The 26,901-nt window shown below is 47.6% G+C and overlaps 1 protein-coding gene across 2 annotated transcripts in view; it reads right to left on the bottom strand.

Moving 5' to 3' along the window:
* Window positions 1-3,884: 3,884 nt before the first annotated feature.
* SLC6A14 (solute carrier family 6 member 14) overlaps window positions 3,885-26,901 on the bottom strand; it is a 54,132-nt gene continuing 31,115 nt past the window's right edge. For both annotated transcript variants that reach the window (XM_079962792.1, XM_079962793.1), the window contains exons 3-14: window positions 26,634-26,765; window positions 24,633-24,797; window positions 22,559-22,697; window positions 20,953-21,085; window positions 17,770-17,910; window positions 16,445-16,673; window positions 13,357-13,482; window positions 12,420-12,538; window positions 11,085-11,184; window positions 7,991-8,100; window positions 6,619-6,786; window positions 3,885-5,453 (exon numbers count right to left, since the gene is read on the bottom strand). In XM_079962792.1, coding sequence (XP_079818918.1) covers window positions 5,304-5,453; window positions 6,619-6,786; window positions 7,991-8,100; window positions 11,085-11,184; window positions 12,420-12,538; window positions 13,357-13,482; window positions 16,445-16,673; window positions 17,770-17,910; window positions 20,953-21,085; window positions 22,559-22,697; window positions 24,633-24,797; window positions 26,634-26,765 — 1,712 coding nt within the window. In that variant the 3' untranslated portion in view covers window positions 3,885-5,303. The remainder of the gene's footprint in view (window positions 5,454-6,618; window positions 6,787-7,990; window positions 8,101-11,084; window positions 11,185-12,419; window positions 12,539-13,356; window positions 13,483-16,444; window positions 16,674-17,769; window positions 17,911-20,952; window positions 21,086-22,558; window positions 22,698-24,632; window positions 24,798-26,633; window positions 26,766-26,901) is intronic.

The following is a 26,901-nucleotide window of genomic DNA, read 5'->3' as shown; positions in this document are numbered from 1 at the left end:
CACACTGTGCAATTTCGTTTTCATATTTGGCCCTTTAAGTTATATCTCAGGGCTACTACCGTGAGAAGCATTTTTAAGCCTGCCAGGCATTGCACAGAGTTATAAATGGGAGGCCTTGAGGGTAGAGAAGCTGCGCAGGCAGCTTCTATGATGCAGAGGGGATTGGTGTATTAGTGAGCCTCTGTGGTGGTTCTTAAGAAGGAAACCTCCACCTTCAGAGGCACTTTACCTAGGACTGCTATGTGTTGAGGACAAACAGCAATGGCTGTCCCTGTCTGACCTGCTGAGAGACAGGGTACTGGGTCTATTTTGACCTAAGCTGGCAAGCCAAGCCCTCTGCTACTGGTTCTACCCCCCCCCCACTTGATGTGGATAATCACCCCAGGGGATTGTGAGATTGTAAAAGATAAAGGTAGGAAAGGACCCCTGGACTGTTAAGTCTAGTCAAAGGCAACTATGGGGTTGCAGCGCTCATCTTGCGTTCAGGCCGAGGGAGCCGGCAACTGTCCACAGACAGATTTCTGGGTTGTGTGGCCAAACCACTTCTGGTGCAGCAGAACCCCATGACGGAAACCAGAGTGCATGGGAATGCTGTTTACCTTCCCGCCAGAGCGGTACCTATATATCTATTTGCACTTTGACGTGCTTTCGTACTGCTAGGTTGGCAGGAGCTGGGACAGAGCAACGGGAGCTCACCCCGTCATGGGGATTCGAACCGACAACCTGATCGGCAAGCCCAAGAAGCTCCATGGTTTAGACCACAGCACCACCTGCATCCCTTGTGAGGGTGTACATTGTTAGGGAGCCAAAGCCTCTAGTCTCAACCCCGATCTCCTTATTTCCTGCTCCTTTAAAAAACACCATATAGTGGTACCTCGGGTTAAGAACTTAATTTTTTTCTGGAGCTCCGTTCTTAACCTGAAACTGTTCTTAACCTGAGGTACCACTTTAGCTAATGGGGCCTCCTGCTGCTGCTGCCACACGATTTCTGTTCTCACCCTGAAGCAGAGTTCTTAACCTAGGTACTATTTCTGGGTTAGCAGAGTCTGTGACCTGAAGTGTCTATAACCTGAAACGTCTGTAACCCAAGGTACCAATGTAATTGTATTTTTTTCACTTTGGTTACAGGGTGTGTCCAGAGGCATGTATACATATAAATTAATGCATTCAAATTTCATGCCAGTTTGTGTTATGGGCCTTTTTAAAGTACCTCACGACACTTCTGAATCACCAAGAATTTGCAATTTGACCTTGTTGCTACCACATGCAAATCCAGCTGAGGTTTCAGTGAAATCTCATCTTGGGAGACCTTGGTGATATCTTGCCGGAAATCAGCACAGATGCTGGTGGCAGAAGGCCAGTGGGGGCAGGTGAGGTGCATCACCTTGGGAGCTTTTGCCACCCAAGGTGGCTCCTTCACCCCACCTCATGGTTGGGCTATGCCAGGCCTGCAGCTGAATCAAACAGACAGAAATCAGGCAGCAGGAAGTGGGTGAGTTCTTTTGAACTGCTTGTTAGGAATGCTGCAAACTAAAAACCCAACAATGGCATAAGCTGAGGCTGCCCTCTAAGGGCGAAGTCTTGAATGCACAGCACAGCAATGTCTCTTGCAACTTGCTTGTCAAAACTTTCTGTGCCTGTGGAACTATTTCCAAACCGAGGTCTTATCCATACCAACTTAAAAGCTGCCTTGTTTTTCATATATTTTGTGTGTGGATGAACCACATCACATTTCTATAAACTGGCTGATATGCTGGTTTTTGGGAAGGCAAAAATCCAGCTTCCTACTAGCAGGCAATAGCACAGATCTGATTACATGGCAACTTGCCTGCCAACCTGTATTTGCCAAATCTTGGTTTTGTGGTTAGCCCACTTTCCCCTGTCTCCCAACCCATCTGCAGCCATGTCCAAGCCACTAAACCTCAACCTTCCTTTCCTCCTTTCTTTTGTTGTCGTTGTCACTGCTGTTCATTTCCAGTTGCAACTTTCTCTCCTTTCTGGGCGGATTTACCTGGGAGGTAGTTTCTTTGCACTAAACAGTGCTTACTTTTGAGTAGTAGGGTTTACCAGAGGTACAATTCTGATTGTTAAACCACTCTGAGAATTGTAGCTCTGTGAAGGGAAAAGGGGTCAAGCAGGTCAAAAACAAACAAACAGAAATTTTATTGGTTTTGAGATGGCAACATGTTCATTTCCCAAAACAGACAATACAGTGGTGCCTCGCAAGACGAAAAGAATCCGTTCCGCGAGTCTCTTCGTCTAGCGGTTTTTTCGTCTTGCGAAGCAAGCCCATTAGCGGCTTAGCGCTATTAGCGGCTTAGCGGCTTTTAGCGGCTTAGCGGATAAGCAGCTTAGAAAAAGGGGGGGGGGAGGGAAAAAAAGTCGGAAAAACTCGCAAGACATTTTCGTCTTGCGAAGCAAGCCCATAGGGAAATTCGTCTTGCGAAGCACCTCCAAAACGGAAAACCCTTTCGTCTAGCGGATTTTTCGTCTTGCGAGGCATTCGTCTTGTGGGGCACCACTGTATGTTTTTTTGCAGTACAAAAACACACCTGGGGGAAACCCAGAGCTTCCCACCTATCACCACAGGCTCGGTGTCCCTGGCAAAGAAAGTGCCCTGGCCCTATTTTATGTCATGGACTGTGAAGGCAGCTAAAGGACTCTTTTCAGTGAAAGTAGACTTCCAGGACATTGGCCTACAATTGACAGGAAACGTGGAATGAAGGTGGGTCTAGTGGTCATGTGACCGCTTGGTACGGCAGCTGGAACATCCTGCCACATTGCAATGGCATTTTTCTACCACCCACCCACCCAGAATCAAACATCTGGGGACAAATGGTGGCCACATCCACACTATGAGTTGAAAGCACCATGACACCACTTCAAACGGTTATGGCTCTCCCCCCCCCACCCAAAAAAGAAAAAAGAATTCTGGGAGCTGTAGTTTTTTAACGGCACTGAGAGTTATTAGGAGACCCCTGTTCCTCTCACAGAGCTGCACTTCCTAGAGAGGCTTAACCATCCCTCTTCACAGGGAACTCTAGAAATTGTTGCTCTGTGAGTTGAATAGAGGTTTTCTAACAATTCTCAGCACCTGCTTTAAATTTATGTTGTGAATGTGACCTGTTTCTGGGATCCCTCCTTGTGGCTGCCATCAGAACCAGAGTAGCCAGTGCTGCCTGTCCTGACGTTGTTGAACTACAAGTTCCATCACTGGCTAAGCTGTTTGCGGCTGGTGGGAATTAAGAGTCTATCAACATCTGGAGTGCATTGTGTTGCCTACCTTTCCATTAGAACAGTGTTTCCCAAACTTGGGTCTCCAGCTGCTTTTGGACTACAATTCCCACCATCCCATGCTAGCTAAGGATGGTGGGAGTTGTAATGCAAAAACTGCTGGAGAGCCAAGTTTGGGAAACTCTGCATTAGAAGGATAAAACAACTCCACTTCCATTCTTCAACTGAGATGACTTAGGGCAAAGGAAGAGTGTTCTTGCTCCCCCACCCTGTGCCCAAAGAGGCTGTTATCTTTCAGAGCATAGGCCAGGGCTGAAGAATTGGTGTCCTCTAGATGTTATGGGGAACCTGTAGCTCTCTGGCATGGGCAGTGGCTGGGGATGATGGGAATTGCTGTCTAGCAACATCTGGAGAGCTGGACATTCCCCCTCCCAGGTGTTCAGTGGGACAAGGCTATGGACATCTTGCTGTATCCCATTATAGAACCACAGAACTGTAGAGTTGGAAGGGACAACAAGGATCATCTAGTCCAACCCCCTGCAAGGCAGGAATCTTTTGCCCAACCAAAGGTTTGGACCCATGAGATCAAGAGCCTCAGGCTCTACCAGTTGAGTTATCTTCTAACAACAACAACAACAACAACAACAACATTCTGAAATAATATATATATATTTAAAGCCACTTTTCTCTTTTGGAAGTAAACAAATTCGATGCCATAAAGCTTATAGCAGGAGCTTCAGGGAAAGTTCCTTTGTAACTCAGGTTGCCTGAGGGTTTAAAGAATGGCATTTTTGAAGAAAACTAGAAAACAAGTGCTGACTCACTTGTCAACATCCTTAAGAAAAATGACCCTCTCCAGAGACACTCACAAATTAGAGATTCAGGAGAGAATGGGGATAAAGATGGATGAAAGGAAGAGCCTCTTGAGAAGATCGCAGCCATTACTAGCTCAATACAAGATCAGGCAGAACAGAAGCATCGTGAAAGTCAGGTCTTTGGGCTAGCCAGCCAGCCACTCTGGGCTTTCTGAGACTAAGCAAGGCCACAAAGCACAGAATATGGCACTAGGCACAGGACCCAGCTTCTGAAGTGTTGCATTTGAAAAACAAACTCCAAACACCAAGCTGCTAGCCTATATTGCTGGGACTGTAACAATATGCTTAAAGGTGTGGCAGAAACACCAGCTGAAATCCCGCAAAGCCAAAGAGTTGGCTGGATCTTTAGCAACTGCATGAGGGGTGGAGAGCACCTGGCTTATCCATCAAGAAGAAAATCTGAACATCATCATCATTATTTTGCAAGAGGATAAAAACAATAAATTATGCAAAATAAAATAAAAAGTGCACATCACTCAGGTTTCTGTGGTGCCAAATTTGGAATGCCTGGATGCAGAAATACAGATATAGATCTGATGTATCATACACACAGTTCCAGGAACAGGAATACAGAAACAATAGCTAATTGTCAAAAAACTAATCTATTTGGGATTACATCCCACTGACTTCAACAATGCTTTCTTGTAGGTAAGGCACTTGTGTGATACTGAATCACCTTTGAGCATCATGGAAGTGTATTCCTATCACAAAGCCTGTTAGGATGGGCAAGGCTGCTGCCCTCACGTTTTCAGTGGAGGATTAAGACTCCGGGCGGGGAGGATTTCTGCAGGGTTGTTACAGGAATGGATCATGATGGGTTAGGGAATGGAGCCCACTCCTAGCAAGACCTATGTAACAGCCTCCCCTGGGAACAGGGACTAAACTCTGGAACTTCTTCCAGCTCTCCCCATGCATAGCATGGACCAGTTTTAGCACCAGCTAAGGGGTCAGGAGACATGCTGTCTTCCTCACTATATCTAGCAACTGGGCAGGTCAATAGGGCAGTACATGTTAGCGACGAAGAACCTGCCTCCACGCTCCGTTGACTTGCTGTCCATTGATCTATCACAATATACAGTTCTCAGAATAAATAATATGGCTTCCATTATATATAAAAAAACCCCGTTCACACAAACCCAAAAAACCCACTCTCTCTGCTGCACATGAGTGCCAATTGACTCCCAACGGGCCACTTCACTCTGGCTTGTGTACGTAGGCATCCACAGTCGGGATTTCGATGTCTTTCTCCTTCTCTGTGTCAACCATGTTGCGGTATCTTTCTCCACGATTGCGCTCTAGGGCGGGACCCCAGTTGGGCTGGGGCTTGCAGCAGAAAGTAATGCGCTAGAAGGGGGAGAACCAGAAAGGGGGAATGAAGGCTCAGTCTAGAGGTGTCATCCTAGTAGCAAACACAAGAGGCCTGGCGCAATTCCCTGCTGCAAGGTGTGTAGGTGAAAGCCTCTGGTTTAGATAGCTCTTCCAAACAGATTAGGTCAGAAGTATGGAACCTCAGGTTTGTGGGGGAATGAATGTGGCTCCTCTCCCCAGGCCTTTCTATCTAGCCCCTGGGATTCTCCCCAGACCATGCCCCTTCTTCTCAGACCAAATCCCTCACCACTCCTGCTCCATTTCCTTATGAGAAGTGTCCATAAGTTTCTAGTCCTTAATGTTATGAAGAATGACTGGAAGGTACATGGCCTGTGTCAATATGTGACAAGAAAACTCAGGACCCCAAGGGACAGGAATCTGAGCAGCCACCATGCAAGGGTTCAGAGGCACCATATTCCCAAGAACATTGAGCTGACACAAAATCTGATGTCGCTCCACGTCTGGCTTCATGTTAGGCTTCAACAATTGGGGGAGGGGCCAACTCCCTCAAACAAGAAAAAGAAAAAGATTGGGGGGGCAAAGAGCCTTGGGCCCCCTGGAGCTGTTGCCTATGCAAGGTTTCTTGGCCAGCAAGTCTTTGCGGAAAGTAGAAAGCTTATAAACCAATGATTTAGATTGCTTAGCAAAATTGTCCTAGCATTCATGGGAATTTACATATGCATTATTATTATTTGCTATTGTTTCAGCTCTGGCTGAACTCAGTGCCTCTGAGTGCCTCCAGGCTGATGTTTTACTGCAACATTTTCTTAACATAACAAAAGTGCAGTAATAGCTGGTTTTATCTGCTTTAGTTTGGTCTGTGAAGTTTCTCCAATGCTATCACATTATTGATGTCTGGAGGGGCTACAGCAGAACAAAAGCAGGGCACCCGCCTGCCAGAACATTTGTGGTATGAAAAGTTAGGGAATTTCAACTGGAAGTTACAGGGTATGCACTGATGGGAAATGAAGCTGCCCCAAAATCTTTACAGGCACAAACAGTATCAGGATTGCGTCTAACCACTTCAATAGCATTGTGATCACAAATCATCACGAATGCACAATTAAGGGACATCTGAAGGGACCCAGAGAAGGGCGACTATCCCATCAGAGCAGAGTTCATGATACCTCAAAGCACTCACCTGCCACAAGCTCCCTTTTGCTTTTGATATCTTGTAAATGGCAATGATGGGAATCCAAATCAGGCAGAACATGATCATGCACCAACCAACAGCAGCTCCCCAAACTGGGTATTCCACAGAGCCAAATGTTGGGCGCTCAAATGTGACCAAAGACCAAATCAAAATTGCCTGTTTGAAAAAAAAGTTAGAGAAACAGGAGAGTCAAACTTAGACCAGCCAAGACTAAGCTGCATGTGCAGCATTGAACAAGACCTGATCAGACATGTTTTAGGCCCAGCATTCAAGACTTGGTTTCCTAACCTCAAAATCTGGCCAAAAGGGAAAGCCAGGATCTGAGACTGAACCACAGCTGTAGAGCTGGTGGCCCCTGGTAATGTCATGAGGTGGGCCTGGAGATGGACGCTAATTGGAAGAGGGGAGCAGAGGAGGGCAACCCCCCCAAGTGTTTGTGCTATCATTTGCAGCCAGCTCCTGCCAGACTGAAGCCTGCGCTGTCTTCTTACTATATTTTTTTTTTATTAAAGGCACTCTTGCTCACCTGGAGATTCAAGCTCTCCACCTGACACCTGAAGAGGCACCAGGCAAACCTGGGGACTTCAGAGCAGACCTAGATGTCTGGCAACTGCACCAGGGAGAGAAGTTCACCTTGGCCTGTTTTCACACTGCATTTGAACATGGCTGAGCATGGCCCCATCCTTCACCTATTCATGCTTAATGTTTGCAGAGTGCCAAGGAGAGTCAATGTCATTGTCTTCAGTGGTGCAGCCAAGCCTAAAATCAATGTGGCTTGTTTCCTTCTGTGTACCTAAGAACCATTCCAAGATAGCGCATGGCCCCCCCAAGAGAGGCATCTCATGGGAGTGCTGGGGTGAGGGAAATATTTTGCTCCCTCTAGCCCAGGAGCTTATCCAGTCAGCCAGGATATTTCTGGGCAGCCCACAAAAAGACTACAAAGATCTTCAATATTATACGTCATGGCATTACAAGGAGTGGGAGCAAGTAGTATTAAGCTCCTCTCTGTGCTTCTGCTGGTGAGCCAGATTCTTCAGGATTTGGGTGTGCAATGCAGTTTCCTGCAGGGGGCGGGGCGGACATCTCACACATCCAAAGCATTCCTAGATGTGCATGTGAGTTTAATCCTGCTTTCTGCAGGAATCAACCATGCAAGGTGCTGATCCAGCCATGTTGCCACCTGCCCAATACCTGACACCATATATGATGTCAGCTGTGGAGATGAGGGACTTGGATTTGGGAAAATATGGGGAAGCTTGGCTGGAAAAAAAATGACCCACTGAGGTTCCCTGTAAGCCCAGCTCTACCTCCCCCCAGCCTCAGAGCTACTGAAATCTCTTGCTAAAAGTTGGCTACTTACGAGGAGGAGGAAAGGTGTGATGAAAAACCAGCAGGCTCTCCACCACAGCCAGAACAACCAGCTTTTCTTCCCGATCATCATCTCAGTGTCTTCGATAAATCGGTTTCCACCTGTGCAAAGGGGACACAAACCGCTGGCTTAGTTCTGTTTGTGAAGAGTCAACTTTCTTTTACTTCCCTTGGGATGGTCTGCAGACTGTCCTCAACTGCAGGTGTGTGGAACTGAGGTTTATGCCTTGGAGTGACTGAAAAACGGCTGCTAAAGGGTTTTAAGATGGGGAGAGATGTTAACAGACAGAGAAGGCACAGGACTGGAGTGATTGAGTGGATTCCAGAATCTAATCCAAGATGTGACCGGCTTGGATCAGATCCTGTGACTCCATGCTAGAGTCCTGCGATTCCTCCCCACTCCTTCCCTGCCTACCTCACAGGGTCGTTGTGAGGATAAAATGGGGAAGGGGAGGAGCATGTATGCACCTTCAGTTCTGTGGAGGGAAGATGGGATGCAAATGTAATGACGAGGATGAGGATGCCAAGAATTAAACCTGGGACCTTCTGCATGCAAAGCAAGTGTTCTGCCACAGAGCCCCTTCTCACAGGCATAGTGGTTAGAGTGCTGGACTTGCACCTGGGAGACCAGGGTCTCATGAAACCCCTGGGTGACCTTGGGGACCAGTTGCTGCCTCTCAGCCTAGTCTACCTCATAGAGTTGTTGTAGGGATTAGATGACAAGGGGTTCTTTCTGTGTGAAATAAACAAGCTGAAGGTTCCTGATGTTTGGGTTATACCCTCAGAGCGCTGAGTACAGCTGGCTTAAACCGGTTCTCTTATCTCTTTCTGTCAAGGTTGTGCTGACTATGATAATCAGCCAGAAGGAGCCTGGGTTTAACTGTCTCTTTTTATCTCTTTTCCTTCTGGTGTGATGTTTTGTACATAGTGTGCTTAGTATTAAGGTTTAGTCTTATTATAAGTTATTGTAAGTTTAAGTTAAGTCTGCTGCAACTGGATTTCTTATGGACAGTGCCAATCCTGAATATATTGGATTTTTAATGGTTATGCTCATTTGCCTTCAGTAGCAGTAAAATTTTATCTTCTGGATAAAATATAATTGCCTCTGGTCTATTTTGGGGGAAATCCTGCAATGTGTTGAAGTTTTTATTCTGCTAACTATACTTTGGAGTTCTGCTCTGGATCAATATTGAGTAGAATTTCATGACGGAACCATGTACACCACCTTGAGCTCCTTGGAGGAAAAAAAAGGGATATAAAAGCAACAAACAAACAAACAAACAAACAAACAAACAAAGCTGCTAATTCAATCTTACAATTATGGGTGTCACTGGGTCTAGCCATTTGACCAGGGCGAGGTAGCATATAAAGCAATGCATTTGGGAGACTGAATTATCAAAATTTAAGTTAGATGTTAAATGTTGATCACTGACAGAGGAAGAGGGGGGTGGGGGGAGCGCACTGCCCCCGGCACCACGATCCTGGTGGGGTGCCATGGCAGCTGCCCCCCCCATTGGGTGCCACGCCCCCTCAGGTGGTGCACCATGTCCCCAGGATGCACGTCACGCCCCTGCGGGCAGCGCACCACTCCCAGGACACACGCCAGTCTGCCCCCACCTGCTCTCCTGCTCTCTGCCCCCCGTGCCAGAGCAAGAAGCTCCACCACTGATGCTCCCAGGATGCACGTCACGCCCCTGCGGGCAGCGCACCACCCCCAGTACACACGCCAGTCTGCCCCCACCTGCTCTCGCCCCCCCCCCTGCCAGAGGAAGAAGCTCCACCACTGATGCCCCCAGGATGCACATCATGCCCCTGCGGGCAGCGCACCACCCCCAGGACACACACCAGTCTGCCCCCACCTGCTCTCTGCCCCCCCCATGCCAGAGGAAGAAGCTCCACCACTGATGCCCCCAGGATGAACGTCACGCCCCTGCGGGCAGCGCACCACCCCCAGGACACACGCCAGTCTGCCCCCACCTGCTCTCGGCCCCCTCCCCGTGCCAGAGCGAGAAGCTCCACCACTGATGCCCCCAGGATGCACGTCACGCCCCTGCGGGCAGCGCACCACCCCCAGGACACACACCAGTCTGCCCCCACCTGCTCTCTGCCCCCCCCCATGCCAGAGGAAGAAGCTCCACCACTGATGCCCCCAGGATGAACGTCACGCCCCTGCGGGCAGCGCACCACCCCCAGGACACACGCCAGTCTGCCCCCACCTGCTCTCGCCCCCCCCCGCCAGAGGAAGAAGCTCCACCACTGATGCCCCCAGGATGCACATCATGCCCCTGCGGGCAGCGCACCACCCCCAGGACACACACCAGTCTGCCCCCACCTGCTCTCTGCCCCCCCCATGCCAGAGGAAGAAGCTCCACCACTGATGCCCCCAGGATGAACGTCACGCCCCTGCGGGCAGCGCACCACCCCCAGGACACACGCCAGTCTGCCCCCACCTGCTCTCGCCCCCCCCCTGCCAGAGGAAGAAGCTCCACCACTGATGCCCCCAGGATGCACATCATGCCCCTGCGGGCAGCGCACCACCCCCAGGACACACACCAGTCTGCCCCCACCTGCTCTCTGCCCCCCCCATGCCAGAGGAAGAAGCTCCACCACTGATGCCCCCAGGATGAACGTCACGCCCCTGCGGGCAGCGCACCACCCCCAGGACACACGCCAGTCTGCCCCCACCTGCTCTCGGCCCCCTCCCCGTGCCAGAGCGAGAAGCTCCACCACTGATGCCCCCAGGATGCACGTCACGCCCCTGCGGGCAGCGCATCACCCCCAGGACACACGCCAGTCTGCCCCCACCTGCTCTCGGCCCCCTCCCCGTGCCAGAGCGAGAAGCTCCACCACTGATGCCCCCAGGATGCACGTCACGCCCCTGCGGGCAGCGCACCACCCCCAGGACACACGCCAGTCTGCCCCCACCTGCTCTCTGCCCCCTCCCCGTGCCAGAGCAAGAAGCTCCACCACTGAGGTTGATGAAGCCTTCCTAACCATGAAGTTGCTGTTGCTGCTTTGGAACTGGGGAGTTTTTGGTGAGGTTAGTGTTTTATTAGGGGCTGGGTGAGACAGCATTCATCATTTACCATAAATCCAGCAGATCCCCACCAGCTCCAGGACAGCTGCAAAAAGGATCCCCCAGCCAGCACAGAAATGGTCCACCAGGTTGACCCAGTAGATCCCTGCCTGCAGAAACAGGATGAAAGGCATCAGAAAAGTTAGTTCCATTCCACACAGATCTCTTTCAAGTGTCTCTAGATTAGGGATGGACAAGTCTGTCAATTTTTGTTTCCTCTGTTTCTCAAGTTCTTAAGTTCAGTTCACATTTTTGCAGCATTAACAAAATGCAGCAATTTCTCATTTAAATCTTCATGAAAATTTATCAGCATTTTAGTGTGATTTTTTCCTAATATACACGTTTATTGTATGCAGTTTTGCCTAATATACACATTTTTGCAAAGCCGTTTCCTCCACTGTAATGCATTTTCGTGTTATTTTCAACAGCATATGCATTTAAATTGGATGCAATTTTTGTACCCAGTACTTGGCTGGAGAACTGCATTGCAAATTTCGGAGGAAGATGAATTTGGGAGCATGGGTGTGTTTCAGTTTGTATACTGTTTTGGAAATCCAGTGGGTTTATCTTTAAACCCAAACTTCAAATTACCGTAATTTCTCCCCCATTCCTTCTTCTGAGTGTCACTACTTCCAGGAGAGACTGAATCACATCTCAGAAATATAGGCTCACATGGTTAAAAGGGCACTCTCTTGCCCTTGCACAACAAACCCTCTTATCCTTATTCTCCCTTTAAAAAAGACTTTTTGCAGCTAGGGAAGTGACAGGAATTGCACTGAGAAGTGCAGGATGCACAGATCATTAGCAGGAACATGCACAGCCAAACAGGATGATCACTCAATAATGATGGGAATAGGGCATCAGCTGGGCCATGATTCAAAGCAGTATCACACCACTTCAAACACTCATGACTTTCTCTAAAGAATCCTTAGAAGTGTAGTTTGCCATGGGTGCTGAGTGTTGTTAAGGAGATCCTTATTCTCCCCACAGAGCGACATCTCCCAAAGCTCCCTGGGTAGAGGGAACGAGTGTGCTAAACCACTCGGGGAGTTATAGTTTTGAGGAGGGTATAGGGGTTCTCTTAACAACTCTCAGCACCACCACTGTTTAAAGCACTATCACAGTTCTTTAAATGCATAGTGGAGATGGAGCCACAGTCTGACCAGTGTGTAAGCTTCATGCACACAAACCAGGCTGCATGCTCAATAGGACAGTCATCTGGAAAAGGCTATAGTGATTCCCACCCCCCTTTGTCCCTGAGATGAGAGATTCACAAATTCTATCCTCCTGGGGTCCCATGCCTCAAGGGAGAAGGTGGGCCCATGGAGGCTTTGCTCCCTCCTACCTGCGTAACACAGACAAGCCCAAGCAGGAATAGCACGGTGCACAGGCCCAAGGTCACTGGGATCCTCATTTTCTTCATAAGTTTGGGGTAAACATCTTGGATGGTGGTTGTAAGAGTCTCTGCAGGATAAGGTGGGCATGGTGAGCATTAGTACTACTGATTTATTTTATCATTTCAAGCTGCACTATACACACTATACATTTAAAGTGTGCAACTTCCCCACCAAAGAATAATGGAAACTGTTGTTTCTCAAGGGTATGAGGAACTGGATTCCTAGAACTACAGTTCCCAGGGTTCTTTGGGGGAAGCCATGTGCTTTAAATGTTCAGAAGTTTGCCAATCTAACATGCATTGCAAATAATTCATTTCTGCAGAAGGGTTTGCAGAGTTTAAGGGACTGTAATCCTAGGAAGACAGTTCAGAGTGGCAACCTGATGAAATAAAATTTACTACAATCTCTGCTGGCTGATTAATCAAGGGTTCATTTGAGGAGGTTTGAAATGTTAATAAATTATTAACTAAAGAGTGCAATCCTAAGCATATGACTTTTCTGTTCAGGCCAGGCTACCCAGACATGGAATTTTGTTGTATATATTGCTTGCTAATTTTATCATGTCTATTTGTTTATAAAGTCTGTTGATTTTATTGCTATTTCCCCATCATACTAGGTTTAAAAGCAATACATAAATGAACACCTATGAACAGGCTTGTGCAGAGTTTGTCTGAGGCCTGGGGCTGGAATCTTGCTAGAATAAAATTATAAACTTAAACAAAAAAGGAGCCAGTCCTTGGCGGAGCCCCCCCCCCCCCCCCAGCCAGCTTAGCTTTCATCTTTGCATCAGGAAACCAGCTGCGCGAATCAAGGCTGGAGATTAGCATGAAGGTCACAGGGAAGAGTGCCTGAGATAGGAACAGCTTGTTTTGTAGCATGACTCACCTACAGTAGCAAACTGGGAATCGAGCCCCAGGAGCAGGAGCATGAAGAAGAACAAGAAAGACCAGAGGGGGGCGACGGGGAGCTTCGAAAGGGCCTCCGGATAGGCAACAAACGCCAGATCAAAGCCTGTAGCAGAAGAGAAACAATTGTGGGATGAGAAGGCAACAGGAAGTGGTTTCTTGCAGTGTCTCAATGGAGGCCTCTGATGCTGTGGATCAAGGAAGAGCAGCAGGGAGGCTGCAATCTCCAGCCTAGTTTCATCAAAGTCAGCTCTCATTCCGTTCATTCTGCTGCAATTCTGCATCTGCTAAAATCTACCTTGTTCGTCTTGCTATTTGCCATGGCCAAAACTAATGCAATTAATTACATAATCATGCATTTGATTTCAGTGGAGGAAAACAGCATATTTATTCAATGCTTATGGACTAAAAACCCCTCACAATGATAGCGAATGCCGCTCATATTTGCTCGTGGGATTTCTGTTTCTGGCCTTGGAATATATGAATTGATGGGATTTTTTTCTGCTTCCGGTTTCAATGAAATGCTCCAACTTTCCTACCAACACATATCCCAAGAGCAGCACAACCCCCGGACGCCCACAGCCTGTTACAGCAAAAGTAGGTGCCCCAGCAGGCTCTGGCTGCAGATGACCAAGTACCCTCCAGCTGTGCTGCCCAGTGGTCGGAGGGCACCAGTTTTGGCAAGGCTGCTGTAAGATCACCAGCAGAGCCTTGCTGCATCAGAGCAGCTGGGCTGGCACAGAAGAACATTTGGTGGAGTGCTCCCTCAGCCGCCTCTCCTCTGGGCAGCTGCCCCCACCCCCCCACCCCCCCACGCCCCGCAAAGAGAGGTGCCTCCTCACACGGCCCCACAGGGGCCTGGGAAGAAGACATTCCTAGCCTTTGTGGCCCATTGGAGACTGACCAAAGGTGAACATGAGGCCAGCACTTTACCTTGAGAGGCAGCAGTGGCGGCAGCAGGTGCTGCGAGGCCTGCATGGCGGAAGGGCTCCACTTTAGCACAGGGCACTCAGCTCCCAGGCAGGCCTTGCACACAGTGAGCACAAGAAAGGCCAGTGTAATGGCTGTCTGCCTGCCCAGCCTCCCATTTGTCTCTCCATTTCCCAACAGCAAGGGCTGCTGGGCTGGCTGTCTGGGCTCCCTCGCCCACTTGCTTGCTTACTCCGAGGCTGCCTGAGCTCCTGGCAACCGGCACCCCATGTCCAGTCCCAGAGACACCATTTGCCACCCTCCCTGGTGGAGTGCTTATAGCCAGGGCTGCTGCAACAAACAGCTCGGCAAGCCTTTGGCAGGCTTGAGAGAGAGCATCAGAGGAGGGAGGGAAGTAAAGAGGGACAGAAGCCAGGGTTGCCCGCGGCACCCCTGACTATCCTTCAAGGCGCCCCAGAGTGCCATGACACACAGGTTAAAAACCCCTGGTGGGGCAGGGCACAGGGCACACAAACCTGTGCTCGCTCCCCATCCTTCTGTACCCTCAGCTCTCTCTCTGCCTCATGGTAAGGCTAGGATCCAATTTGTCACAGTTCTAAGAAAGCTCAGGAGAATTAATGGAAGGATCTTTTTTATTTTGCTTCTCCCAGCTTGTTTGCTTTTTCTGTCTTAGATTCTCTACATTCTTGAAGCAATTGGTGTACTTTCTTGGTGTACAAAGGCTTGAAAATGTGCCAGTGTTTCATCATTTTTTTTGTGTGTGTGTTCCTAATCAACACATTTTTTTGTATATTATTTTGACTGCAAACATTTCTGCAAGTCACTTCCCAGTTCTGGGGAGGGCAGGAAACAAACAAATAAATACCTAATGGAATGCATTTTTGTATGTCATTTCCACGAATGCTTTCATTTTTTAGGCATGCTTTTCTCTGAAATAAGCATTTTTGTAAACATTGGTTGGTAGGAGAGCTGCATTGCCAATTTTGGAGAAGTGCAAATTTTGATGGCTGGCTGGCTGTGCTCTGCTTCTCATATACTTCTCGAAAGTGCAAACTTGATAGATCCAACTTTAAATGCAAACTGCATAGAATTTCTCCCCCACCCCTACACACAAGTAGGGGATGCTTGCCACAGCCCACTGCTGCTCTATAACACCCAAGAGCGCCACATTTGAATGTCCATTTTCTCTCCCCACATTCTAGGTCAGGACTGCAGGCAGATACACACAGGGTCCATGGCTTCAACAACAGCCAGCCTTTCCTCCACCCAACCTTTACTGCTTAGTATCTAGCGTGATGAAAAGCCACGGAGAACCCCAAAGTTGGCACACTATCATTGTGATATTTTATTTATCATTAAATCATTTGATTCTTAAAATTAGGCCCGATTCATCCTTTCCCCAAATAACCGAGGGCAGCAAACCACTAACTTAATAATTCCAGTACAAACACAGACTGGGAAAAATCTCCGTTTAAAAGAGGAAGGTGTTCAGTTGGCACTGGAAAAAACATCAGAGGAAGTATCTGTCTAATATTTAATGGGAGGGAGTTACATAGGATAGGTACCACAACACAAAAGACCTGATTTCTTTGTTGTGTGGAAGAAATCTCCAGATAAGGAGGCCTTCACGTGCAGAGCATAGTAACTGATTGGGGTGAGATAATCTTTCAGGTTTCCTGGTCACAAGCCACACAGGGCTTTATACACTTAAGCCAGCACCTGTAACTTGGCTGTTAACTGCTAATTAATTGGCAGCCAGTAGCAATTAGGCCAGCACTTTGGTTGAGCAAATAAAAGTATTGCTTTAATTTGGATTAAAAAAGAAGATTTTGAGCTACAGGAGGACAGCTGTGTTGAGCCTCCCACCCTTACGTCTACTTATTACTTATAGTCCTCCTTGTCAAGGAGCCACTGCAGGACAAATGCATTTTGGTGTATCTTCACCCAGGCATGAACTATGAACACATCATACATTAAAGCACAGAGAATCTTGAGAACAGAGCTGCAATGCCCTGCACCCTTAACAAACTGCAGTTTCCAGGATTCTGGGGGCGGGCGGAGGGAAGTGTCGCATGCTTTAAATGTCCCTTAAAAGTACCCAGCCACAGATGGATCTAAACAGTATTTCTCCAGTCTACCTGAATCGACGACTTCTGAGACTTTCTTGCCTGCCTCGTGTGCCATGTGCCCCAAGATGGAGAAAATCGCAAAACCAGCAAAGACGCTTGTGAGGCAGTTTATCACGCAGACAAAAATGGCATCCGAATAGCAGTTGTTGTTGAATTTGTTGTATGAGGAGAGGGCGACCAACCCTCCCCACGCAACAGACAGAGAGAAAAAAATCTGCGTGGCAGCATCTTTCCAGACCTTGAAAAAGACAGATGGAGGTGGGGATGGACAATATAGATATTATTGCATCACAATCCCTGCAATGTAATAGGCATGTGTGTCGCAAAGGCTGTTGTACACAGGTATAGGCTGGGGTAGCCAACATAAAAACACAAGAGATCGCTGGGTCAGGCCCAAGGGGGCCCATCTAGTCCAACATCCTCTTCTGAAAGTGGAGGAAACATCTCTGAGGAACAAGGGGAAGTTTAGGTGTGTGGCCTGATTCTGCTCATATTTATTTTTTAAAATATAATGTCCCTGCTCTCTTCATTTAGCAATGTTAGACAACAGGAAGTTTTTGCAATGATGCCTGCCATGTTCAGACTGGGAAATGATGTGTTTTTAATGCCACACTGGAACTCATACTTTGGGGGGGGGCAGAGGGGAGGTATGTAGGAATTCCCACTTTGCCTGTTATCAGTAGTGTGGAAAGAGGATAACAGGGACTTGATCCTTCTTAGGAACATCATAGGAAGCTCCTTTATATAATGTCAGACCATTGGTCCATCTAGCCCAGTTATGGAGATGTTAAGAGGTCATGACTCCCCAAGGTTTCAAGGAGAGGACACCCCAGCCCTGGGAAGTCCGTTGGGGATTGAACCTGGGGCCTTCTAAATGCAAAGCACTTGTTCTACCATGCACCAATGACCTTTCTCTTAAAAGGTAAGGCTTCTCATGGTTGAAGATAAAGAGCTGATTTAATGGTACATAAGCAGCTAGGACTAATCTACACAGGTGAGTTATACTGTTAAAAATGTGTTATAAAAGTGTGAGGGCACTGTAGAGCTGCGATCTGTCACCAGTGGGAAATTGCCCTGAGAGCAATATTTTTATAGCATTTTTATAGCGTTCTCCTGATCAGTGTAGATCCAGCCCTAGAGTCAGACCCCTGGGCATATCTAGCTCAGTATTGTCACTCTACACTGACGGGCAGCAGCCTTCCAAGTTTTCAGGCAGGGGACATTCTCAGACAGTGCTCTAACATTGACCCTTCTGTGGCCCTTCTGTGCTGTTATCTGATATCTGGCAGAAGCTGTGCTCAGCCCAATTCCACCACCTGCCAGGACATACTCACCTCTGCCTCTGTGAGCTTGGTGAAATTAGACTGCTTTCCAATGTAGAACTCAATGCCCTCCAGAGCACCGTCTAGAGTGGCACCCCGGACCAGCAATATCACAAGGACAACGTAGGGGAAGATTGCTGTGAAGTAAACAATCTGTGATGACGAAAAAAGAAATGAAAGAATGATCAAGATTTTGGATTTGGGAGGAGGATGTAGAAGGTGGAGTCAGGGTGGGACCGAGTCTTAAATGGAGGATTTCACTAGATCTGGAGCAGGGAGCCACTTGCAGCCAATGAGATGGATGCCTTGTGTCCCTCAGCACCCACAGGTCATTCTGACAGATGGGCAGAGATGCCCACCCATCAATCACCCAATGATACAATAATGATAATGATAATATCATTATGTTGGATATTATAATATGTTGGAAAAGAGGAGACTGAGAGGAGATATGATAGCCATCTTCAAATACCGGTACCTTAAGGGCTGTCATATGGAGGAGGAAATATGCCTGTTTTCTCCTGCTCTGGAGGGTAGGACTCAAACCAATGGCTTCAAGTTACAAGAAAAGAGACTCTGACTAAACATATGGAAAAACTTTCTGACAGTAAGAGCTGTTTGGCAGTGGAACACATTCCCACAAGAGGTGGGGGACTCTCCTTCCTTGGAGGTTTTTAAGCAGAGGTTGGGTGGCCACCTGTCATGGATGCTTGAGCTGAGATGCATGCATTGCAGGGGGTGGACTAGATGACCCTTGGGGTCCCTTCCAACTCTACAATACTATGATTCTATTAAGTAAGTAAGTAAGTAAGTACGTAAGTAAGTAAATAGTGTCTCAGAGCTATTTAATATAAAACCAGTGATTTTTTTTTAAAAAGGTGGTATGCGCCAGTAGGCTGTACTGCCACCTCTCCCCCCGCCCCCATGCTACAAATTCATGTGACCCTTTTATCACCGCCAAGTGCCTGATTATTGTAAAAGGTGGTGCCAGGGCAGAGGCGCTTTGGCACAATCCTTTTGTGATTCTCAGGCAAGTTTCTGGAAGGCACTTTGCTGTTTGTAAAAGGATTGCGCCAAAGCACTTCTAGGATGCAGGAGGCAAAGGTGCGAGGGGGGAGGGAGTGGGAGGGTGGGTGGGCAAGTGGGGGCCAGCATGGTGGTGGGGGTTGCGAACAGGCAAAAAGCAGCAGGGTGGGAGAGATGGGGGGGCAAGGTGCATACTGGCACCATTTTCCCTAGAAATAAAGCACTGTGCATTACATACATACATACAGTTGTTAAATAATATGTGCAATGATTGCCTATAGAAAATATTTCTTGAAAATAATTATAATTGTAAAAGCTGCTCCTTCTATCTACATGCAAAGCAGCTGATCTGCATTTGTGACGGCCCCTCCCTCAATTCTGCCGGTACTGCAAAACTTCCTTCTGGGGAACAGCCTCCCTCTCCTCTGCTGCAATTGTGAGCAGTCGTGCAGGTTCTCTGGAATGCATGAGTGTGTGAGTTCTCTGTGTGCACGAGTGAGGACACTCCCATAGGTGATACCCCACAGGAGCCTCAGCTCTGTTTCCTGCTTGGCAGGGGGTTGGACTCGATGGCCCTTGTGGTCTCTTCCAACTCTATGATTCTATGATTCTATGATTCTTGTCCTTGGGATCACCTCCAGATGAGCAACATAGATAAGAGCAACCCACAGCTTCCTGCCAAACTTGTCCTTCTATGCTGGCCCTGCAGAATTGCTTAGGAGAACCCAAATGCCATGCCAAACTAGACTCCTCTGTCACATTGGTAACTGCTAATTTTAGTGGAATCACCCTGCCGATGCTTCTCAGTGACTGGAGAAGGAAAGGGAGTCGGCCCCTGAGCTTAGCAGTGCTTAGAATAATCATTGCACTCTCAGGATGTCATCACTGAGCCAGCCAGGCTGGTTCTGCTCTCACAAACAGAAGCCCTCTCATTTGCTTCACCATCACCACTTGCCAGAAACCATATGCAGATGGATAACCCTCTAAATCTTTCTCTCTTGCCACCCTGAATTTAAAACACCATGATACTGACTTAAACAGAATTCTGGGAGTTGTAGTCTGTTAAGGGTGCTGAGAACTGTTGCCCCCACCTTATTGCCCCCACAGAGCTACAGTTCCCAGAGTTCCCTGTGAAGAGGGAGTGACTGTTAAACCACTCTGAAAATTGCCACCGCACCCTTAAACTACAGCTCCCAGGATTCTTTAAGGGAAGAAGCCAGGGAGGTTTAAAGTGCTTTAAATGCATGGTGTGAAGACGAACTCTCTTCCAACTCAAGGGAGTTCTGAGCTATGTTGCACAACCTCTTCTCAAGGGGGATTTTTATTCTGTAGATAGGTATGAAACAAGCCTGAACATCCCACATTGGAACAAGGGGACAATTATGCCATTGCGGCTGACTGGAAAGAAATGGAGGCTCTCATAAGCTCATGTATCTGTGAGCACAAGTCTAGGCAGTGGCTGCTGGTACTCTTGCTTTGGTGCCCAAAGGTGCTTGAACTATCCAAAGTTATTCTGGATTTTCTAGAGTGGGCCTGACCACTGCTGCATAGGAAGCTGCTGTAAACCAAGTCAGACAACTCGTCTGCCTAACTCAGTAACGTCTACATCTAGATAGCTCAGATGGTTAGAGCATGATGCTGATGATGCCAACATTGCAGGTCCGGTCCCCGTATGGGACAGTTGCATATTCCAGCATTGCAGGGGTTTTGACTAGATGGCCCTTAGGGTCCCTTCCAATTCTACAATTCAACAATTCTATAGTTCTTTGATGGTCACAGCTCTCGAGGGTTTCAGGAAGGGTTCCCTCCCAGCCCTACCTGACATTGGGGATTGAACCTAGAACCTTCTGCATGCAAGGCAGACCCTCTACCATGGACCTATGACCCTCCCCTTGAAAACAGTGCCTCACTCTAAATAAAGGGCTGGACTTAGGAAACTGCTTTGTCCATCAACTTCAGTACAGTATACACTTGACAAGCAGTTGCTCTCCAGGGTTTGAGACAGGGAGTTCATCTGAGTGCTTTCCTTTCAATGTGTTTGCATCCCATTGGAGTACAGGCTTGATCAAAGAGAGGGAGAGCAGATCTGGTGGACTGATTATGTCCTTTCCTCACGCAAAGGAGGCTGGCACTGCAGCTGGTAGCCCAACGTGTCTGGGTTAAGCCTACCTTTCCCGAAGACTTGATTCCTTTAAACAAGGCCACTGCCACAATCAGCCAGGAAAGGAGAAGGCAGAGGGCGAGGTACCACACAACCTCCCCGGTCTCGTCTAAGCCACTTGAACGCTGAAGGACCTTGTTGCTGGGGGGAGACAAGGGAAGCATCAGCAAAGACATCACTTAGAACGGAGTGTTGTAGCCAGCTGTGCAAAATGAGGTGTTCTAAAGGAGGCATCTGTGTAGCCTCCAAAAGGGGCTCCTACATCCTGCAGACCCCAGTTTGGCTTAGGAACTTTTATTTCACCCAGGGATGGGAGAATGGCCTAAGAATATGTTACAGGCCAGACAAAGGGGTTTAGAAGCTATTTGGTTTTGATTCACCAAGATTTCCCCTGGCAACAAATACTAGCTTAATCTTGACTTGGTCATACACCACGTCTGCATGTCTGAACCAGATCTAGCTTGCCAGGGTTTCATCCTGGCCCTGGGCACTGATTTTTTTGCCTCTGGGTTTTGAGCTTGGAGAACTGATCTTGTGAAGTCCCACCACCAGCTTGCAAGATTTCCCAAGCAATATTGGCAATGTCACATTTCTCAAAGCAAACCAGGATCCATGTCTCTCTTCTGGAGGCTGTACCATGTTGTTTCACTAACAACATAGCTTTTATTACTCATATTACTCATCGGGCAAATGTGCCGCAACCCATAATGATTAGTGCACAAAAGAAGCAGGGCAGGTGACACACCTGCAAATTAGTTGTGTTCAGGTGTCATTGCCACTCTCCGATGCCTGCCCCTTTCAGGTTGTATACACCTGAACAAAGGGGTCACCTAGGTAGATGCTTAATGATCAATGAGTTTTGGGTGGGAGACAAAACTGCCTAACATTTCAGGATCTTCTCTCCTGTGTTGTTAAACTGCTTCAGGATAGGTAGTGATTGGGGTTTTTTTGGGGGGTGTTGCAAAAAGGTGGATGATAGAGGTGGATGGACAAAGGTCAGCTTGGATATGGAAGAACCCTGTTGCTCATGTTTGTGGCCTTGGGCAAGTTTCTCAGTTCCCCATCTGCAAAATGGGGGTCAGCAGAGTCTTACCTCACAATGCCTTTGTTTTAAAGGTCATAGATAGTTGCCTATGGCTGTATGCAAACCAGACCTTTAAAGCACATTCTTCCCCACAAAGAAACCTGGGAATGGTAGATTACCCCTCACCAAACTAAGGTTCCCAGCACCGATAACAAACTACAGAACCCAGGATTCTTTTGGGGGTGGTGTGCTCTGAATGTGCTTTAAAAATCTGGTGTGCACTAGAGTTTGGCTAAGTGAGACCACTGGCCTATTTAGCTCAATGCTGTCTGTACCTTCTTTCTCCACTTGCTGCCCATCATCCCTGGCCATTGACGAGAGTCATGGTCTAAAACATCCAGACGGTACAAGGTTGGGCGAATGCTGGTCTACACTGACTAGGCATTTTTCCACCTAGGGATGCCAAGGATCAAACTTGAGTTCCTTCTGTGTGTAGCTGTTGAGCCACAGCCCCTCCACCCACTGAGGGCAACCCCAATGACACCTGCAGACCACATTTCAACTGGAAGAGCAACAGGCCCAGGACTCACTTCCAGTATTGTTCGCTGGGAGCCTGGGTGTTCGCAAACACCTTGGTGCCATTGATGCAGGTGAGGTTGTTTTTCTCAACCCAAGAGTAATTCGCGTTGATAGTAGTCTCATTGTCTAATGTAATGTTGCAGTCTAACACTGAAAGACAAAAAAGTGTTGCTCAGCAGTTCTGCAGAAGGAAGGGGGTACAACAAGTATGTGAAGCAACAGCAGCAAAAACATTTTTAACCCCCAGTGTGATTTTGACCTCTGACCATTTCTTATGAGCAGAATGCCCATCACAATGACACAAAGGGTGTGTGTCGGTACAGAACAAGCAAGGATGGGGACCTTGATGTTGATGGATGTTGTTCTGGTTGTTGGCATTGTCACATTTATTAATCACTTCCCAAACCACTGTCAGAGTGATTTATACATATGACAAAAACAGTTAGAAACAGAAAAACAGCAAATACCTTTAGAGCAAAACTAAAACCATAACCACTGAACACTTACGGTAAAGAACCATTTTATCTAACTGGGAAAGCCTGTTGGAGCAAAACTGTCTCCAATGGTTTCTACAAGGTGCAGGTGATGGTCGTCTGTTGTATATCAACAAGAATGCTATTCCACAGACAGGGGCAACACACTAAAAGCCTTGCTCCAGGTTACTGCAAAGCAGGCTTTCTGAGATCTTTGGAACTTGCAGGAGAAACTCTTCTGCAGAGCACAGTGAATGTATAAGAGATAAAGCAGGTCTTCCAGGTAATTTGGTGCTGAGCAGTATAGGAACCTATACTCTCTGCTGTATTATGAATCCCCATCATCCCTGACCACTGGCCATGCTGGCTGCTAATACTGAGAGCTGGAGGCCAGGAACACCTGGAGGAACCAGGCCAGGGAAGATTGGCCTACAGAAAATGATGGGGGACCTGATAGCCACCAATTAACACCCCAATTGCATTGGTTCTTTTTATGTGGTGCTTTGTTAGTTTGCATCAGCACTTGCACACATAGGTTAAAACACTGTAGAAAACAGGCCATCTCAATCTGACTGCACATCCAGGTGTATTAAGAGTCTTGGTGTGGTGTTTTACCACTATGCATGGATGCCTATACTGTACCTATCAGTAGATCACCCTGAAAAATGAACTGAACATAGGAAGCCTCCTTAGACTGAGTCAGACCATAGGCCCATCTAACTCAGTATTGTCTACTCTAACTATCCAGTGCTTTGTACAGGAAGTCTTTCCTGGCCCAGCCTGGAGATCCTGGGCTACTCTACCATTGCACTACAGAGCTTCCTTGCATTGCAATCATACATATGACCACATCAAGATTGCTCTTTTGCAGTGTTTTATCAGTCCACATTCCATACTGGTAACATGGAGGTTCAAATGAACAGAAGTTGTTGAGCGTGGAGGCAAACTCTGTATTTCCCCAGAGAAGTAGATGCAGGCGGGGGGTGGGGGGAGGAGGTTGTAGTTAGAGTAGTAACTGTCGGGGGGGCACAGGTGCTTAGCGGACCTCCCATCTCCAGTTTTGCTGCAGCTTACCCAAAAGAAGGAGTGGTGAGGTCAGCATAGTACAAATGCATTGGTAGGAGTGCCAGATTGGTTCTGCCAGTGTGTTTGCACTGTGCCAGCCTCATCCCTTTCCGCAGTGACACAGTGGGCAGGAAACCAGGTAAGAGCCACTTGCCCTACCCTGCCAACCACTACAGACTTAGAGGTCACCATTAGCAGTAGGGTCCCAGCTTGCTTTCTGCCCATGGTGACTTGGCCACAGATAACCAAACTCGCTTCTAACCGCATAGTGCCACCTATGCATGTCCACACGCTTCATTTGCAGAGTCAATCCCTGTTTTTTGGTCACACACTGATGTGTGATGGACTGTTGCAACATTGCTCTTATATACTGAGGCACCATTTGGGAGGGGTAAAGAAAAATGATGCACTAATCCAGACTCCAAATAAGCCATCATTCAGCAACAGCAAGAGACCACGACATCAGTTTACTGTAAATAAGTTGCAACACGATCAAGGATTATTGAATGAGCTTGAAAGAACAGTCTTGCTGCTATGGAAGTCTTACCTAGCCTCGTCTTGCTGCAGTTTGCATTGGCCCACTCAGGATTGCAATCTGCCCAAGGGAGGACGCTTTGGAAGGAGGCAAACAAGTAGTAGAGGCTGTAGCCAATGATGACATTGTAATAGATGGTCACAAACGTTGAAATGATCACCATTGTGACTCCGACTCCTAAAGGGATAGAGAGGAGACATCGTGATAAGAGCAGGAAGAGCATTTCTAATGGCCATGATGTTCGTTCCCTCAAAATTATTTAACAAACTCACTGGATTGGAGAATAAGGCTTGTGGGGAGCCGTCCCTATCTCATTCCTCCAGTACCTGCCCAAACTGTCCTCCAAACTTTCTAGTTGAAAACGGCATTCCACATGGGTCAAAGCACTTTCTAGAGCAGAGATGGGCAACACTGAGCCTAAGGGAAGCATCCCTTTCCAGGGGCCACATACTAGATGCAAAAGTGGACAGAGCAACAAAAGTTAATTTTACCTCTGTACAGTACCCTGGCTTCTACACCTATGCAAGAGGCATGATAAGAGTTTAAGGGCACAATTCCAACCAGGCAAAAGCAGTCGAGGAGGATACAAATCAGATGTGTTGTTGAGTTTATGAATGGTCCCCAGGGATCATGCCTCCTACCTCTTAACATTTTCCATCCAAGGGGTGGTGAATATCCCATTTTGACCACCAAGCATGCAATTTTGCTTCCTCTGCTGCTTTCCCAATAAGCCACAAGCAAGACAAGGAAGATGCAAAAGACGGAGTGGATGGAAACTGATTGACTCAAGTTCTAGATCAAATTCTTTTGGGGGTAAATATTGTGGGATGTAATCCATGAGAGGCAGTCAAGTACAACATTCCTTGAAAAGCTAGAGAAGACGTGTGAGGGAGGGTTTGGTCCAGCCAGTTGAAACTTCCTGTTCCTCCTGGCTGGAGCATCCTTCCTTTTGCATGTGTTAGAAGGTGGGCGTGACCTCACCTGTCCAGGTAACAAAAGGACGAGTCACGCAGCACACCTCTCTCTTTTTCACTTCTTTCTTCATTTGACCAGCTTCTAGCTAGGACTGCTCTGCTAGCTCTCAGCTAGCAGAACACTGGGATTACTCCTCCATATGGGGTAGAATCACATGTACATATTTGTAACTAAGTCTGCCTTCAGGGATTCAACTCTGAACTGATGTAAGTAAACTTCTTTTATTGACTTCTTTATTCTTTGAAGAGGGATTCAAGGGAACTTACCAGGAATGTACAATTCAATTTGAGACAGACTGTGCATTTTTAACATACAATGTCTATGGGTCTCCCTCCACTGTTTGAGGCTGTGTGCCTCTGAATACCAGTTGCTGAGAATCACCATTTGGGAGAATGCTGCTGCACCCACATTGGGGCATCTGGCTGGCCACTGTGAGAACAGGATGTTTGCTGGGTTAGATGGGCCTTTGGCCTGATCCAGCATGGCTCTTCTTATATTCATATGTTCAAGGCTGTTGTGCTGATATATAAACCCCTGAACAACTTAGGTCTAGGGCACCTTAAGGACTGCCTGTGGTCCAATACCTGAGATCACCCAGAGGAGTGCTGTTTGTTGCCCCTCACGTTGCAATGGCCCAAATGGCTTCATCCGTAAGTCAGGCGTTTAGTGTCACCAGCCCCATTCTGTGGGGCACTCTTCCAGCAGTGATCCAGCAAGCACCCTCACTTCTCAGGCATCTCTTGGAGGTGTTATCATGCTGGCAGGCCTATGCAGTTGCTTAAAACTCACACAAATTGTCTGTTCTGTGCTGCTTAAAAAAATGTTTGTATATTGCTCTGCACCACCCTGATATATTATGAGAGGGTGGTAGATTAAAATACATTCCAAAATAAAATAATGAGCACAAACCACCCTCGATTTTGCATTAGAGAGCTACAAACAGAAAACTTCCCAGGAAGTGTTGTGTATGTGTGTGAGTGTGTGGGTGTTTCATGGCAGCCCAGTGGAAACCAATGTGGAAAGGGTAACAATGCCAACCTTGTAAAAGGGGTAGAATCCTCCAAACAGAAATGGGTCCCAAGCTGGCAAACTGCCCAAGCGAGCATTCCAGGAAGAACAAAGGCAGCCCAGCCAGAGCCAGCATGACGGTATAAGGTATCAAGAAGGCCCCTGCCAAGAAGACAACAAAAGGAAAGAATGTGAGCATTGGACCAGCCAACCTTCCAAGACGTGTGCATATACAAAGGCAATAAAATGTTACGCACCACAAACACACTGGGGAATAGGCAGATTAGCAGCCTGCTGA

This window comes from Podarcis cretensis (genome assembly GCF_951804945.1).
Source record: "Podarcis cretensis genome assembly, chromosome: Z".
In the NCBI taxonomy this organism is placed as follows: Eukaryota; Metazoa; Chordata; class Lepidosauria; order Squamata; family Lacertidae; genus Podarcis; species Podarcis cretensis.
The sequence above is the reverse complement of the archived record's forward strand: the minus strand, read 5'-3'. Positions and strand labels throughout refer to the sequence as shown.